This window comes from Stegodyphus dumicola, chromosome 1 (assembly GCF_044657685.1).
Source record: "Stegodyphus dumicola isolate Sdum_Otavi_A_Nest chromosome 1, ASM4465768v1".
In the NCBI taxonomy this organism is placed as follows: Eukaryota; Metazoa; Arthropoda; class Arachnida; order Araneae; family Eresidae; genus Stegodyphus; species Stegodyphus dumicola.
In genome coordinates this window covers 268,806,269-268,823,554 of record NC_140768.1, presented here as the reverse complement: position 1 = coordinate 268,823,554, position 17,286 = coordinate 268,806,269, and the positions used below count along the sequence as shown (strand labels likewise).

Below are 17,286 nucleotides of genomic sequence, written 5' to 3'. Positions count from 1 at the left end.
ATGAAGCTGACTACTTTTCAAATATTGCAGTTCATAAGAAAACAAGTTCAAATAGAAGAGAAGCACGCTTTAAATGACAATCGGAACCAGATTGTTTCAAACGATGTCACAAGATTCTTCACTGCTTAGTGATTCTCTGGTTTCCTGTTTACCAGAAAACCCTGACTCACTTGTCTAGATGCATTCCATGTTGTTGGTCCACGATCAATAAGTTTCTGTCCAAACTCAGAATAACGTAACAAATTTTATGCCTGAAGTCAAATAAATATACTTCCATTATCTTATCCCAACCTAGCAAAGAGTCAAACACCTAGCAGAGGAAATTTGCTGCATAAGTATGTAAATACTGCATCATCCTCTTGCAAAACCATTACTAAGTTCTTAATCATGCCTTTCTTCTTTTTTGTAATGTAAATCTTGACACTTCTGTCCTACTCACACGGGAATCAGCAGTATTTCGAGTAACCTTTTTGTAAACTTAGCAAAATTCGAATAACTTTAAAATCCCAGCAAGTTTTCGATCCAAAATCTATTATATTCCATGTACCGAAGAATTGCTTTCATGTTTTCATAATTTTTCTTAATGGGAAATGTCTAAGCAACAAACATTGAGGGAAGAACATTACTGTTATACAGCAAAATGTTTTCAAACAGAACATAGAAGAGTAGATAAAAGACCCTTAAATAAAATAACCTTTGTTAACCTTATGGGCGATTACGTTGTGAATATTTCCATGAATGCCTTCGCCTTGCTATTGCACACTGCCGTATTTTCAAAAGTTTTTCTGTACATAAATAAACATTCCATTCTATTTTACCAATCGAAATTTTTAATGCCATTTTCGTTTCAGCACCCAAAAATTAGTGAAGACTGGATACTTATGCAGAAAAATGTTCTTAAGATGATGTAACACAGCTACGAAATGGAGGAAAGGAGAACACACATATAGCCAAGACTTACCCGAGAGTCAAATCCACATTCTTGATTTTGAATTAGCATTCCGCCAACAATTATACAAAACAATGGGACTACATAACACACCTATGTTATCTAAAACCGAAAGTTTGTCAGTGAATTAAACATATTTTTCTATCTTAATATTTATACAGAAGAAACCAAATGCACGTAGGTGGATCCAAAGAGAAAGATGAAAAGTAAATATTGTGGAGGGAATATTTTATCGTCAGAGTGTAGGCAAAGGCACTAGTTGTCCAGAAGAGGTTGAGAGGGTAGGTAGATTAAGTCTGCAGACGCATCAGAGCAATTGCAATGCTAAGACGTTTAAAAACTCGTTGTCCTGATCCAGTATCTGGAGTGTGGTCATACTTTTGCAACTGATCGTTATTGTGCCATTAAGACAAGGCTATGCGAAGCCATCCGACGCAAGCGCCCTGGTATGTTGAGTGATGGTATCATACTCCTGCATGGCAATGCCTGGCCCCGTACTGCTCTCCAGACTCAGTTGCTAAAAACGTTTAAGTGGGAAATCTGTAGTCAACCCCTTACAACCTAATGACTATTTTTTTCTTTGAAATTGAAGGAACATTTATCTGGAATGAGGTTCTCTTCAAACAGTAATGTGAAAACAACCACTGAGAACTGGCTGAATTGGAAGGGACGTGAGACTTCTACAATACCGGGTTAAACAAGTTAGTCCTTCGTTCAGATAAATGCCTTTGGTGATTATGTAGAAAAATGATAGGCAACTGTGCCCATTGACTCCCTTTTGTATTTTTTGTCTGTTGTCAATAAATAACGCTTTTATTAACCTTCTAACCATTTTTTTATCCATCTTCGAAAAAATATTGAAAACAGAGTACGAATTCACTTATTTTTCGATTCCGATGAAAAACTGCATATTGTTAATGCATATCATTTATTAAAAACATTTAACTGAAAGGAAAAAAAAACGTGTTCTGTGATTTAGAGTAGAATTCTCAAACTGCGAGGTAACAGGTTGAGATAGGTTCTTTATTTCTTCAAAGCAGGTAGTAGTAAAATAAAGTTTTATCTTATAATACAGCTTCTAAGAATAAATGGTATTTATTTAAGACTTACTAGTAGAACCCGACAAAAGTGTTGGATATCTTTTATACTTTTTGATTCGACAAACCTAATAATCCTACAAGATGAACACCCGATGATTTTAATGCAACTGCACTATGTCACCAAAACGCTCTTCCCTATCAAAGCTTAGAAAGTCCTCCACGAAGGCATCCCTTCTCTTCGTCAGATAGCCATAGTGTGCTTTGCCATAATTAAATAAACCCAAACCAAACTTCCGTATCAAAGCAGCAGAATTTTACTCCCTAATAATGCATGAGTAAATCCCATTCATGTTTGTGGCACCAATTTCTCATACTAAACTTTAGAGTATATTAAGGTAACGATTTTTGAAATGCTGAAATAATAAGGCTCCCTATCTGTCCTTTGAAAATTTTATCTCTTTTAAATTTATTTTAAAAAATCTTTTTATAAATAACAAAATGTTACATTAAAATTCCTTTGTTGTATTTCTTAACAACTCAAAATGTTACTATTCAATGCACTGTAAACTGAAAGCCATTAAAAATAATAGCTTTATTAAAGATGGATTTGTTCATTTGCTCGGTGTTCGAATCCGCACAGTAAAGCTGGGACAACAGCCAGCATACTTTCACCATTACACCTTCAAGGGCGACATAGAAGAGGCATTATAGTATTAGTAAAATAAATTGTGTTTTGAGAATTTTGAAAATACTTCGGTAAGCCGAAACTACACAGAATCAACTAACGAAGGTGGCACTTATTTAAGATCACCGGTGAAAGCAGAATACATTCTCCTACTGAAGTGACCCAGACTTCAGCTTAAATACTCCTTTCCACCTGATTTGCATAAACAGTAATCCTGAAAACTCATTTTGGGAGGGAAACATTGGTGAAAATTTAGCATGTATGGGGAAGGCTTCTTCCAAAATAAAAATTAAAATAAAGCCTACAACTGTATGGTTGTTGTTAATTATAAACCCTACTCAGTTTATAAGGTATTTCTCCCACCACCAAATGAATTTCTATTAAAAATTCCCACATTACTGTTTCTAAAATTAGTAATTTAATTTTGTAGATTTTTTTCCTTAAACAAATACTTTCAATAAAAACACTTTACTTTCATAGAAAACGGACAGCCATTATAATAACTGATGATTGAATTGCGTATAAAAACTTTGTCAATTGTGATTTCAGTATTAATCGTTGAACAGTTTAAATATGGAAGGTGCCTTAGGAAAAATTTCAACACTCTTAATGGGAATAATTTTCTAATTTTTATGGTACACTTTATGAAGTAAGCGCAATGGAAGTTCCATACTGCGGCACTAATTATAGATGATTTTGATGCTCTAAAGAAGTGATAAGCTGAAATAACATAACTATTGCGATGCTTCATATCGTTATTTATTTATGTTCTCAGACATATTAAACACTTTCAAGTAGTTTAAAGAAATCTCAGTTTATTTTTATGTGCTTCAGAAACGTAAAGGAGACGGTTGTATTCTTCAAACATTAAATGATCGGTAGAAAAGAAAGGTATAACTTGGACATATAAACTTTTCTGTATGAAATAATTCTGATATATTATTCACTTATTTTTAGCTACTCATTCAAGTGTAATTGCTCATGAGTATTCAAGCAACAATTCCACATAAATTATTTGACTCTTTGTCTAATCATGAACACACTGTCATTCTAATAAAGGAAGCAATTTATCCCCGAAACAACGGATACAGTTTTATTGTGTAAACAAACATCTTAAATAACATTCCTCCGCTAAATGATATACTTAATAAATATAACTCTTAAAACTCAAATTCTATGCGTCTGATGTCAAGGCAACATAGGTACTTCCTAACTAGTGGTATGTCAGCCTTTCTATTCATGTTTCGCTGTTTTCAAACAAGAAGCTATTTGTACGCCCGCACAAGGCTGACCTAATGCGCATGCGTTGTTGTCACGGTAACTCTCCGCGACAGGCATGTTGCTTCCGTATAAATATGCCGATTTCGGTAAGAACCTTATTTAGGGCTGTGATATTTCACTAGTTGTCCATTTGGGGTTTAGTTGAAATTTTCATAAGTGGATGAACATAAAAGAGAGAAATCTCTTCACTCAGTTTTTTTCGCTTCTCATATCTTTGTTGTACGAAGAAAATGTCGCTACGATCAGTAAGTAAAGAAAAATCTATAATTTATTTATTTTTTAAATCTTAAGAATTGTTTGTTGTGAAACATTTGAGATTTTCTTTTACTGATTTTGTTAACGTTTTTGGTTTACATTTTGCATGCGTTTTTGTTTTTTGAAATAAAACTGGCTTTGATAAAATTAGTTAAAATTAGATTATAGTACGTAAAGACGTAAGAAAATTGTTAATATGGTAAGCAAAATTTAAAACTCATATTTCCATTACAGAATAACTATACCTAATTCCTAGATTTAAATTAGTATCTTAATTTTATTTTTTCTTCTTGTACTTCAACTTCGTATTTTAAATTTCATTGATTATTGTGATATTTTAAAGTGTTTTATTAATTTGTAAAGTTTTAGTGGTACACATTTTACTTAAATATGATCCAGAGAGTGTTCAGTTTAAAAAAATTTCCTTAAGAAGCAATGAAGCAATTTTTTAATAATATAATATTTTTTAATATATATACATATATATCGTGCAAAATATGCAGCTTTTAAAGCAGAAATTGTTACATTTCGCTTTTATGATTCTAATAATATCAACGTGTTTAATTTTTAGATACATACTTGCATCAACGAAACAATTTTTTGGATCAGAGTCTACATAAGCCTCATTGTTGATAAAGTGAAAGATTGTTTGTTTTCATTCCCAAAAATTAATTGAATTTCAAGAATAGGACCTTTAGACTTCCATAAGACTGAAAGAATTCTTGTTCTTTTCAAATTTTCATTTGTCTAAAAATAAATTGTTCTTTGAATTCTAAAAGGAAATTAATAAGATAAGGACCGAAATTTTTTCAGGGCTGTATTCAGTATTTTTTTTTTAAATTTGCATGTACGTTTAATAAAGTTTGTCTGCATATTCTTCGTTTACTACTTAAGAGTTAACAAATACTACAAAGTATTTCCTCCCTTCTTCCATCATGCCTTCGTGGTGTAACGGTAGCACACTCTGCGCGTATTCGAAAGGTTAAGGGTTCGGGTCTCAGCGATGGCAAATATTTTCAATATATTTCATGGAAATCTAATATACGATTAAACTTGTTTCTTCTTAAGCATCTAACTCAGTTATCTTTTTAAGTTACTTTAATTATCCTTTTAACTAAACCATAATAACTAACTAAACTAATTATCTTTTAACTAATTTAATAAAAGGTTTAATATATAACATTAATTCAAAAATAAGTTCTCGAATTTTGTTAGAAAGTAACCAATTCCTTATCGCTTGTTTTATCAGGCTATAATGTAATTCTCCAACTGACGGTCTATTTAAAAAACGTGCTGAGTCTAGTCAGCATAAACATTTCTTTCAGCTATTCAACAATCTACTAAGCATTGCAAAAATGCCTATTTCTCTAAGTTTTGTGTTTTCTTTATTTTACTAAAATAACATGCAATATTTATTCAGATAGTTAAGTATTTAACTGCTGAACCTTCTTCTATTTTTTATTATTATTAGAGGTTCTATGAGTCAAAATTTGCTTCAGTGCCAAAAGCGATTCCTCTTCAGTCGTGATCCATATAACCAATATTTTATTCAAAAACTAACTTTTCCGAAACCTTTAATAAAATTATCAAATTTTATTTTATATTTTGAACATTTCAAATCAACTTGTATGTAACCCACGAACTGTACTATTTAAATAAATGTCTAACAGACATTTTTAGGATAAGCAACTTTTAAAAGAAGGCTATTTGGTTTAGATCTCTGAATATTTTTTAAATACTGCTGATAAATTTTAATTCGGATTTCCTCAGAATCAACAAAAACTTAATTATCTACTCTTTATATTAAAAGTTTTGGCTTAATTAACTACTTTTAAGAAATTTGTTATGAACATGAAAAGCCTTTCTGAAAAAAATTAACTTTCTTTTACGCGACGCTAAATTTAATACATTAGGTTGTAAACTTTCATGTGAAATTTCATTGCTTTACATCCAAACTTACATTATAATCAAACAAAACGAAAAGAAAGTCTCATTCACACTTAGATATAATATACCCAGGATTCATTTCTTCGATTTGATACATTACCTTTTCACTAAGAACAAGAGGTTTTAAAGCGATAAATTTCTTTAAAAAATTCTGGTTTAGGCCATGAAGCATTAACTACTCTTGACAATGACTGAGGCAATAAAAATTTGAAATAATATGCAGTATTATATTTATTTAAGGTGATTTGCCTTATTTTCTAAGTTGTTTTTTTAACCCAAATTTCGTTAGTCCATAAGGGCTATTTGTTTCCTATTGGCATTTTGCGTCGAAATCTTTAAAAATGTCCGTTTCACTTTTTAAATTGTTGCCCCCAAATATTATCGCCCTGTGTTATATTTAAAGAAATTAAATAATTAAGAATCTCCATAAATTTATGTATGTTTCCCGCATTGTGATAAAACAACGGTACCTAGAGCCATTCAGTTTTGAATAACGTACTCCTCCACTGAATATGGGCATCTGGAAGCCCCAATTTTGAATTTGTTTTATTATCGATTTCATATTTTGTATCACTTTAACGAATTCTTGATTAACAAACTCAAAGATTTCCAAGCGAGCAATGGCAACACGGTACGAGAAAAAATTATCTTCAGCGCGCGAGAGTGTGCATCAGAAATTCTCAAGATATGCTCATTTTAATATGATTTTGCGATATTGCTGTTGAATTAAATTTTATGGTTTAACTGTGAAGAACATGATATTTAATTAATAAAGGGAACACACAAAACGTTAATAAAACGTTCCTTTGGGCGTAATGTAAAATCTGAAAATTTTTGGTTTTTAGTTTTATTCTTTCCCTTTTTTATCTTAATTTTACTTTCAACATCTAACAGTATTTGATAAGAAAACTCTTTTGCTTACCTTTCCTTTAAGAAATCCACAAGACACTTGGAATATTTTGCCGTTTTATCACACGGAAAATTTTATTTATAGTTATTATTTATAGTTATTTACAGTTCGTTTGCTTACAGAAGAAACATTCATCTTTTTCTCTGTCGTTGCCACTATATCTCAATCAAAAAATCTGCTAAGCGGTAAGAAAAGCAATAAACATAAAATGAAAAAGCTGCGTCCTCTCCTCACCAGCATCATGAAACTGTAACCAAGGATCGCTTACTTAAGTATTACAACAATATTCTGCCAAGTCTATTTCGCTTAAGATTCGTGCAGATTCTCTAACGAAAGCTGGCTCGTATTCATTTTCATTCATAAAACCTTCATGTAGGCTGCTCATTTTGTTCTCAGAAATCGAACTCTGAAAAAAACTACTAACCCTTTCTACTCTGCTATTGGTACAACGCCCATAAGAAGCATTCAATAAAAGTAATTTACCAACCGAAATAAAGAATTTCTTTATAAATTTAAATCAATTGTCCGTCACATCATTTTGTCTCACATCGATTCGTAAACCTTAGCAAGTTTTTATACGGAATGCCTCATTTTATCAACTGAGACTGAGCCCTGATTTTGTGAAAGGTAAGGAGTATGAATTTCCAATTTCCAATTCTTTTTTACTATAATAACAAAAAATTCCGGGTATTATACTTCACCGAAAATATTGCTCTCGAATCCAATTTAATGATGTTTTAAAGTGACATCTGTACTTAGAACACAATAAATGACTCTTTTTCCCAAAACGGAGTGTAAAAGGGATTTAAAATGGGTTCAGAATAGATTTTTTTCCTTGACGTTTGTACATACGTACGTATGTATGTATCTCCCATAACTCAAAACGAATAACCTATCTATATATATATATTTGAATTTAACAAATATTCTCTCATTCGTATAAAGCTAATTTAAATTTTAAATTATGAAATTTAATTGTATACAAATAAAAAATTAACTATTGCTGCGAACTAATTTGCATTATCATTTAAATTCAGAGAACATATGTAAATTAAGTTCAAGTATCTAAAACCATGAAAACATATTTAATAATTCAAATAATTAATCCTAAAAATTTAAAGAATTTTTAAGATTAAATTAATTTGCATAAAGTGAAAAATTGTTGAGCAGGCAGGAGAGAGATCTTTTCAAGGGGAAGTTGCCTCCAAACCTAACTCTTCAATTCCTCATTTCGTGTTTCGTCATCCATATAGGCATGGGTAAAGTATTATTCAAAACCAAATGTTGTAAATTGCTTAAATAAGAAATTTTAAGTATTAAAGAATTTCGAGAAATTTAGCTAGCAAATCGACTAGGAAACAAAATTATTAATTAGTACATTGCTAATGAAATTAAGAGTTGTAACAGACCTATTTAAGTGTAATTGAACTATTTTATTCATGTCATGAACTGTAACCGAACTATTTTATTTAAACGCCATCTCGTGGCGATATGAAAAAACGTCAGTCGACCTCCAGCCGCCATGATGATAGCTTACTATGCTATGTTATTCTCAATGTTTGATGTTCCATTTCGTTTATGTTTCATTTTTATATATATTTCTTTTGTTTGTAACCGTTCCTGTGTGCTCTGTTAATAAATCCTTTTAAAGCTAGCCGGCATTTGTGTCTATTGAGGAACGGCTACATCACATTGGCGCCCAACTAAATTTGAATCCAAAATGGCGCAACAAAATGTTTAGAATTTCTGTTTGGCTTTAACAAGCTCTTACTCCCGAATTTAACTTTTAATTGCTGGAGATCGGCTCAGTTTCTTTTCAGGTGTGGACTACTGGTCAAATATTCTGGAAACCAATTCTGGAATTAAAATTGTCATACCGTGCTGCTAGCACATCGAATCATCAACTGGACAATTTCAACGGAAAAGATAAGTTTCGTTTACATTATCGTTTAATCTGAGTTTAAAGTTCTTTTAAACTGATTATTTATTATAAGTTGCTTCTTAAAGCAAATGTAAATTCTTTACTGAAATCTCATTTATTCATACTACATAAGAGTATTAAACGAAAGCAAACGGCTTTCTGTTAACCAAACGTTATTTCTTGAATTGTAATTTGTTATTTTAAAATGTTAATGCGCATAGTAAATTAATTTGTGAATATTGTTTCACTGAATACATGTTTTGATGTTAAAGTTTGAATATATTCATGGACGTTTTTCATTAGAATTTATTAGTTTCGATTCTGATATACAGCAGCAGATGTTTCCCCCCCCCCGCGGAAATGTTTAGACTAGCGATGATTTATGATGTGTTTACGTCAAATCTTTTATTATTTTTATTTCCTTTGAGTACTGTTGTTCCTTATTAAATGTTTTATTCTACATAAAATAAAATATTGTACTTGTTGATTTATCTTTCGACGAACATTTTGAGAAAATGATTATAGTATAATACTTTAAGAAAATACGATTGTTTTCCTTTAATGAATGCATGTCTTGAAAATATTTCTTGAAGCGAAAGAAAATAATTATGAATAAAATCGAATGACTATTTAAATAAAGTAAAAGAGTTACTAAGTGTGTGTTGCTTAATCAGCTTAATATTTTGTTAAGATTAAGATTTCGAAGAATTCAGCTTAAATATAAAAGCTTATGGTAAGACATTTATGTATGTTTTGTATGTTTTGCTAAGTAGTAAACAATTTTTGAGCAATTTATTATATGTTATTTTCTTGATACAAGTTGAATTTATGAGGGCATTTTATGATATTTTTACGACTCCGAAATAATAAACTTTGTGAGTATTATTGTTTACATTTATAAATACTGTTTATTAGTGGTATATAAATGTACGAGTAACATTGTTTACATTCATACATGCTGTTTAATAGGGGTATATACATTTTACTTAAAGGTATAATTATTAATTCTAAAATACTGTATTGTGAATAAAATCGAAATAACAACAAATTCAACTTCATCTTTTCCCTCCCCCCTGATCTCTCATATAATTATGGCTTACCTTGCCAAAGCACGAAAAGAGGATTTAAAAACTCTCGCTGCAGAACTGGGTTTCACTGTAAACGACACTATGCGAGTAATAGATCTTAAAGATCTTATTGTCAATTCTGACACTTATGATGAGGATTTTACCAGGAATCTTCTGGAAACTTTAATCGAAACTAGACAACAAAAACAACGTGAAAGCAACGATCTGGAGACACGTCAAAGAAAAGAACAAGAACTTTTATTAGAAATGGAACGTTTAAAATTAAACCTGGCAGCTGCTAGCTCAAATCCTGGCTATGCCGCCTTTGCTTCAAATGCAGCTATTGGAACAAATATTCAACACCTAATCCCTAAATTTACAAGAACTTCTGACATTGCAACCTATCTGCAAATTTTTGAAAGACAATGTGAGAAAGTTAATATAAAACAAAAAGATTACATCACTCATCTCCTACCTCTTCTGCCTATAGACATTTCGCAAATTATTTTAAGAGAACCAAAAGACAAGTTAGAAGATTATTCTCACATCAAGAAGATTCTGCTACAAAGATTCAAATTAAATGCTGAATCATTTCGAATTAAACTTACTACACACCAAAAACACCCTGGGTCTTTATGGAAAGATTTTACTTACGAATTAAACAATTATCTCGAAGAGTGGCTCCATAGTCTCGATGTTACAGACTTTGAATCACTCAAAGACTTGGTCCTGACGGATCAGCTTAAAAGAAGAGTCAGTAGTGACGTTAAAGAGCATTTTATTGATACTTGGGGAAAAATAAAGAGTTCATCTGAATTAGTACAGAAATTGGATGATTATGAAGCTGTACGTGTTAAAAATACGAACTATAAAACTGAACTTCCTGGCAGGCGGAACTATTCTTACAAACCGACTAATCCATCCAAACACAAAGTAGAAAATCGAACAAGTGACGTACAGGGAACTCATAAAACCTTTTTAAATCGTAGTCAGCAACAAACAGAGGAAAAGCGACCTCCTTTAACATGCTATGGGTGCGGAAAAACTGGTTTTATCAAGTCTAAATGTTCAGACTGTAACCCCCCAAAGAGTTCAAATTCATCAAATTTTGGCACTATCCAAATCCGATCCTGTTTATCTTCCACTCGGACTGCTGTATTTCCAATTAGTATTGGTGGTGTTTCCGGTACAGTTTTCGCCGACACTGGTGCTAGTCACTCAATTGCAAGTGAATCCCTCTATCATATTCTGCAAAAACAAGATGCAGTATTTGAAAAGACAACACTACAGGTGTCTTTCGCTGATGGATTGGTATCTGAGAAAGAGGTACTTCGCACCGAACAAATCATTCTTCTCGAAGGCAGAGCGTTCAAAACTCCGCTCCTTGTGTTGCCTGATGCCAAGAATAACTCGACTTTGTTAGGAACTGACTTTCTTCAAAAAGCTAAAATTGTTTTAAATCTTGCTGAAAATAAGTGGAACTTTTCTGATGAACCTCGAAGAAAATATAGCTTCGTGAAACCTCATCAATCCCAAGTACTGGAAGAAACCCCAGTTGTTGTAAACAACTGCCGACTACGAGAAAATGAAGAACAGCAATTAACTACAGCCCAACGGCTTGCAACTGATGCATTGCTTAACAAATATCACACTGTCTTCAAAGTAGGGGGAGAAACCACTAATCAAAAGCCATCTGGCTTACTTCAAATTCCAGTCTATGCTCAACGTTTTGAAACCTTGTCAATTGATATTTTCGGTCCCCTTCCTGAAACACCGTCTGGTGAAAAATGGATTTTTATTGTGCAGGACTGTGCTACGAAGTGGACAGAACTATTTGCTTTAAAGGAAGCCACGGCCAGAGAATGTGCCACTATTCTTTTGGAAGAAGTTGCCCTTCGATTTGGGTTACCCAGGAAAATAATAAGTGATAATGGTACCCAGTTTACTAGTGCTGTTATGCAACAACTATGCTATATCTTGAACATTGATCAAAGTCTTACTCCTGTCTATCACCCACAATCTAACCCAGTTGAAATGAAGAATAGAGATCTGAAACCACGTTTAGCAATACTTGTTGGTAACGACCATCAATCATGGAAGGATAAACTGCCATTAATAAGGTTTGCTTTGAATACAGCCAAATGTGATTCAACTGGACATTCTGCTTCTTTTCTTCAATTTGCACGAGAGTTACGAACCTTAGATGATGTAAAGCATGATATAAAAGCCGTAATTGAGGACGATAATTTTGTTCCCGAAATTACTCCATATTTGAAACGTTTTGCAAGAAATGTACAACAGGTACGAGAAAGAGTCGAAATGCATCAAGATAAGCAGAAACGATATGTTGACAAAAAACGAAGAGAAACACCGAAATTCGTTCCTGGAGATAAAGTTTGAGTCACCCTCCATCCAATCAGCAAAGGTCCACTGAAGAAAACTGCTAAATTCATGCCCAAGAGAGATGGTCCTTATGTGATAGTGACTACAAGATCTCCAACCACTTATGATATTGCCGATCCTCATGAACCAGACAAAATTCTCGGCAAGTATCATGTTTCAGCCTTGAATCCATATCAAGATCGAAATAAGTTTCAAAACTTAGCTCGTGTAACTCCAGTGGTTCCCTTAAAGAAAAGAGGACGCCCGAAACGTGTAATATCACCCGAATCTGCACCTGTTGCACAAGGTGCTGGTGACGCTAAATTTCCTGCTTGTCAAACTGGAGCCCATTCATCTGATTCTCCGCCCGCTGCACAAAGTAGACAAAGGTCAGTTCCTGACTTCTTGCCGAGACGTCTACGAAGTCAGAGGGGGAGGATGTAACAGACCTATTTAAGTGTAATTGAACTATTTTATTCATGTCATGAACTGTAACCGAACTATTTTATTTAAACGCCATCTCGTGGCGATATGAAAAAACGTCAGTCGACCTCCAGCCGCCATGATGATAGCTTACTATGCTATGTTATTCTCAATGTTTGATGTTCCATTTCGTTTATGTTTCATTTATATATATATTTCTTTTGTTTGTAACCGTTCCTGTGTGCTCTGTTAATAAATCCTTTTAAAGCTAGCCGGCATTTGTGTCTATTGAGGAACGGCTACATCACAGAGTTTAAATCCAAAGTAATTTAGAAATTCTTACCTATTGGAACTTCTCCGACACGAATTATGCTTGTAAACCAAAATAAATGAAATACAATCTATAAAAATACACTAAAATAATACTAAAAAGGCAAGTAAATAGTAAGTTTTAATTTAACTTATATATATATACATCCACTCCCTTACCCAGCTCCGTGAGCATAGGTTTTTATTATTATGTGTTCCTAAATTTTGTGTTGTTTGCATTAAAAGTGATTCAATTATGTTGTTCTTATGTTCCGGTTAAGTATTTTATGACTTTCATTAATCTGCATGCAATAGTTGTAGAATTATCAACAATTTAAAAGGTGTTTGTCTCGCTAAGCCATTTGTTCACGTTTAAAACTCGTAGTAGAATAGTGAATTAAGTAAAGTTGTGCACCAACTTCAGTGTCTTTTTGCCGAGTGGGACTAAAAAGTAAACTTTCAGTTTTGTGCACCGAAAAATCTGTCTTTTTTAACTGTGCTTGGCGTTTTATGTTTTTCTGCATTTTGCAATGCAGTTTTAATGAAGATCTTCAGTTTTAATGAAGATCTTTTAATATGTATTTTTGCTTTGCCGCGAAGTGAAAAAATTAATTGAATGGGAAATATATCTGTGATGACATTCGAAGAAGTAAGTTTGAACGAAGTGCAGCAAAAAATGTTTATAATTTAATAGGCTATACAAGGAAGTCATGTGGTGTCAACATCAGATTTTTTTTCTTCAGTTTATCTACAGTTTCCACTGTTTGCTAGTTTTAGAGACATATTGTCTACGTCATTTGATTCTCCTTTCCGTCTTTGTTTTCATCTTCGTTGATTTCGTTTCGTTTATTTGATTATGACAAAGCATGCAAGATCTATCAGCTTAAGGGGAAGTATGCTTTCGCGGAGGATGTTTTAAGGGAAGTAACTAGCATCCACGTCACACATGGGTAAAACCACGAAAACATTCACGCAGTCCGTTTTCCTAAGTCAAACTAGCAGTAATCAGCGACTTTACCGATCGGCCGCTGGTTGGCCATCTTCATTGGAAAGTGAAATTTAGGTATATTATAATAAATATTTGGGTCTTTTGTAACAAACTGCATAGAAATGAAGCTTTTTTCGATTTAATTTATTTTGCTTTTCTATATTAATCTAAGCAAATTCCTATCTAATTGAGAAACTAAGATAAATCTCCTTTGGATATTCGGTGCAATCTGCAAAACTGGCAAGCAAAATCATCATAAAATACACGAGTTGGTGAAAGGATGTATTTAGTGCGGAATTTATAATTTATATAATTCTTTTCAAATGCGTGTATTTATTGTTTGCATTAGTTAAAAGAATTTCAGCATATAATAAACCGTTATATTATATGTTCAGAGGAAAAGCTGGCATTATTTTCCTATGCATACATGATTTCCAACATATCATCCATATTTATCTCATAAATTCAATGAAATGTCATTGTGTACCATTTGGCAAATATGCAGCTAATAAGCATAAAAATAGTTGGCATTATATGCGGGCCTACTTCTCTTCCTTACTAAATCACGGATTTATTGTACCAAGTGTTTGTTGATTGGAAATAATTTAATCAATGGGGTAGATGTTACGTTCGTTTTCTTTCCAGAAAAGCAATATTTATCTTACAATATGAAAGCGAAAATGCCCATCATACTGGTATTCTCTTAGCTTTTTTGCTTCTCTTGCTGCGTAAAATTTCTTACTCTTGATGATAAAGATTTCATTTTTAATTTTTAAACTGTAATATTTATTTAACTGCTTAATCATAGTTGATATAAAGTAGAATTCTATGTATTTAGTAATTAATATTTTAATTTTTGAATTTTTGAATATTTTTTATCGGACTTAAAATATATCTAGAGGTTAAAATTTAAATAAATGAAATTTTAAACTCTAGGTATATTTTATTTATGCTACTTCTCAATTTTAGAATAAGCAAAAACACAAATTTTGAATATATTTCTTCATAATTTTTCTTTTTTTAATATTAATAAATCATAAAATTTTAGAAATATTTTTATTTTATATTATTATATATTATTTTAATGTTTAATATTAAAATAATACATTATCTTAAACATTAATCTTAAACATTAAAATAATATTAGTATTTATTTTATTTAAAAAAATCGACCACCATATATCTTTCCAGCAGCTTATGCTATGAAGTTCCTATATCAAATTCTGATGTGGACACCACATGATTTCCTTGTACCGCCTATTAAATTAGACACATTTTTATTACATGCACTATTACATGCACTACTGCATGTAATAGCAGTCCCATGTAGAAAATTTCAACTTTCTGAGCCTATTCGTTTTTGAGTTTTGCAAGATACATACATACATACATATGTACTTACAGACGTCATGAAAAAAATCTCTTCTGAAAACATTTTAAATTCCTTTTACAACCCGTTTTTGGAAAAAAAAGTGCTTTATTATGTCCTTACGTACAGACACCATGCAAAAGCATCGTTAAATTGCATTCGATAGCGGTAAAATGAATATTTTCGTTGCTACCCGAAATTTTTGGAGATTACAATATTTCCTTTAATTCGTACAAGGAAGTAAAAAATGGAAATTTTCTATTAAGAAAACGTTTTTATTTCGCGAATTTACATCTCCCTAAAATAAGAAATCAGAAATTCATAGACCGTTGGATAGACTCGTTCACATACATATATGATGGAGGAAATAAATGCGATGGAGGGGATTTTCGCTTAATTCATATTTAAGGCAAATAATGAATTAATACACTAGAACAGTTCATTGAAAACCTGTGTGTGCTTCCAATATGAAGTCATTTCTACATTCAAATTTCATTTTTAAGAACTGTTTTAAAAAATTACTTTTTGGCATATACTTAACTAAACGCAGGCAAATTTTCGGAAATTAACTCGGTTCGTGCATGAAGTTTCGTGTAACTATTATTTGATGAAATACTTGAGTGAATGAATTTCAAATTACACATTTCTGTAATACTTTCTACTCAGTTTGTACTCATTATTCTATTTTTGGAAGCATACAGATTTAATCTCCTGTGTTATATGAAATTTTCTTGACTCATAGCAATGAACTGAGTTTTCTTGAGAAGTGTTTATTTTTATTCCATAATATAAACGTTAAAATTGAACTGACCTCAAGATTTACACTGACCTCCGGTAAAATTTCTTGCTGATGCAAATTCACGGAATTCTCTTCAGAAAAAGCGTAGATTTATCGGAAACAAGGCGAAAAATTGGTCACGAATGGCAATCATGTGTTATAAGTAACGTAAAGTGAAGAACGAAAGCGGTATGAATCCAAACCTTTTTGTCTGTATTATATTCACAAAGCATAATAACAATTTGCATCCGGTCAAATGTCATTTACCGTCAGACGAAGAGTGAAATGGGACATTTTTCAGTCATTTGTGACTTTTTTTTTTGACATCATTGAAACTTGGTGGTATGGAAAACATAATACTCCAGAGAGAAAATTAGAATAATTGGTGATGGCCAACTGTCTGTGAGGAGAGGATATGCACGGTTTCAACTTCTGGAATCGGCCAAGTGTACGTCACATTGAACTCTACGGTGGAATTCATTTTTTAAACAACTCGCGTATTTGTGGGATGTACCATTTCATCACGTAAGAGAAAACATCACGCCATGAGATTTTGTCCACTCTACTGTGTAAGAAATTTAATTGTCTAGGAAATTTTATCTTCCGAAAGTTAAATGTTAAAAGCCTTAATGCTATTATAAACGCAAGGAAAGAAGTTTCGGAAGAGCTTGGGATTCCGTACAGATTTCATTGTTAACTTTTAATGTCTTATCAGAACAGACGGCAGAAAATACTTTCACGTTAAGATCATCAGTTGCTTTTAAAGTATCTTTCATTCATATACACACACTTGTGGAGTTTGACTTCTTTGAGAGCATAAACTACTTCCAAACTAATAACAGACATAAAACAAATTATTCCGGTGTCTGAAGTAACAACAGAGATTTGGAAAGATATAAACAAGCTTTTTATTAAAACAGAACTTTGAGCATAAACGCACTTCTTGTGCTAACAGAATCAACCACCATTTGTGCCAGTGTAA

At 32.2% G+C, this 17,286-nt stretch overlaps 1 protein-coding gene across 1 annotated transcript in view; it reads left to right on the top strand.

Moving 5' to 3' along the window:
- The first annotated feature begins 4,043 nt into the window (after nucleotides 1–4,043).
- LOC118203641 (uncharacterized) overlaps nucleotides 4,044–17,286 on the top strand; it is a 32,558-nt gene continuing 19,315 nt past the window's right edge. Inside the window, exon 1 of the mRNA XM_035375922.2 lies at nucleotides 4,044–4,200. Within this exon, the coding sequence (XP_035231813.1) occupies nucleotides 4,186–4,200 (15 nt within the window). The 5' untranslated portion in view covers nucleotides 4,044–4,185. The remainder of the gene's footprint in view (nucleotides 4,201–17,286) is intronic.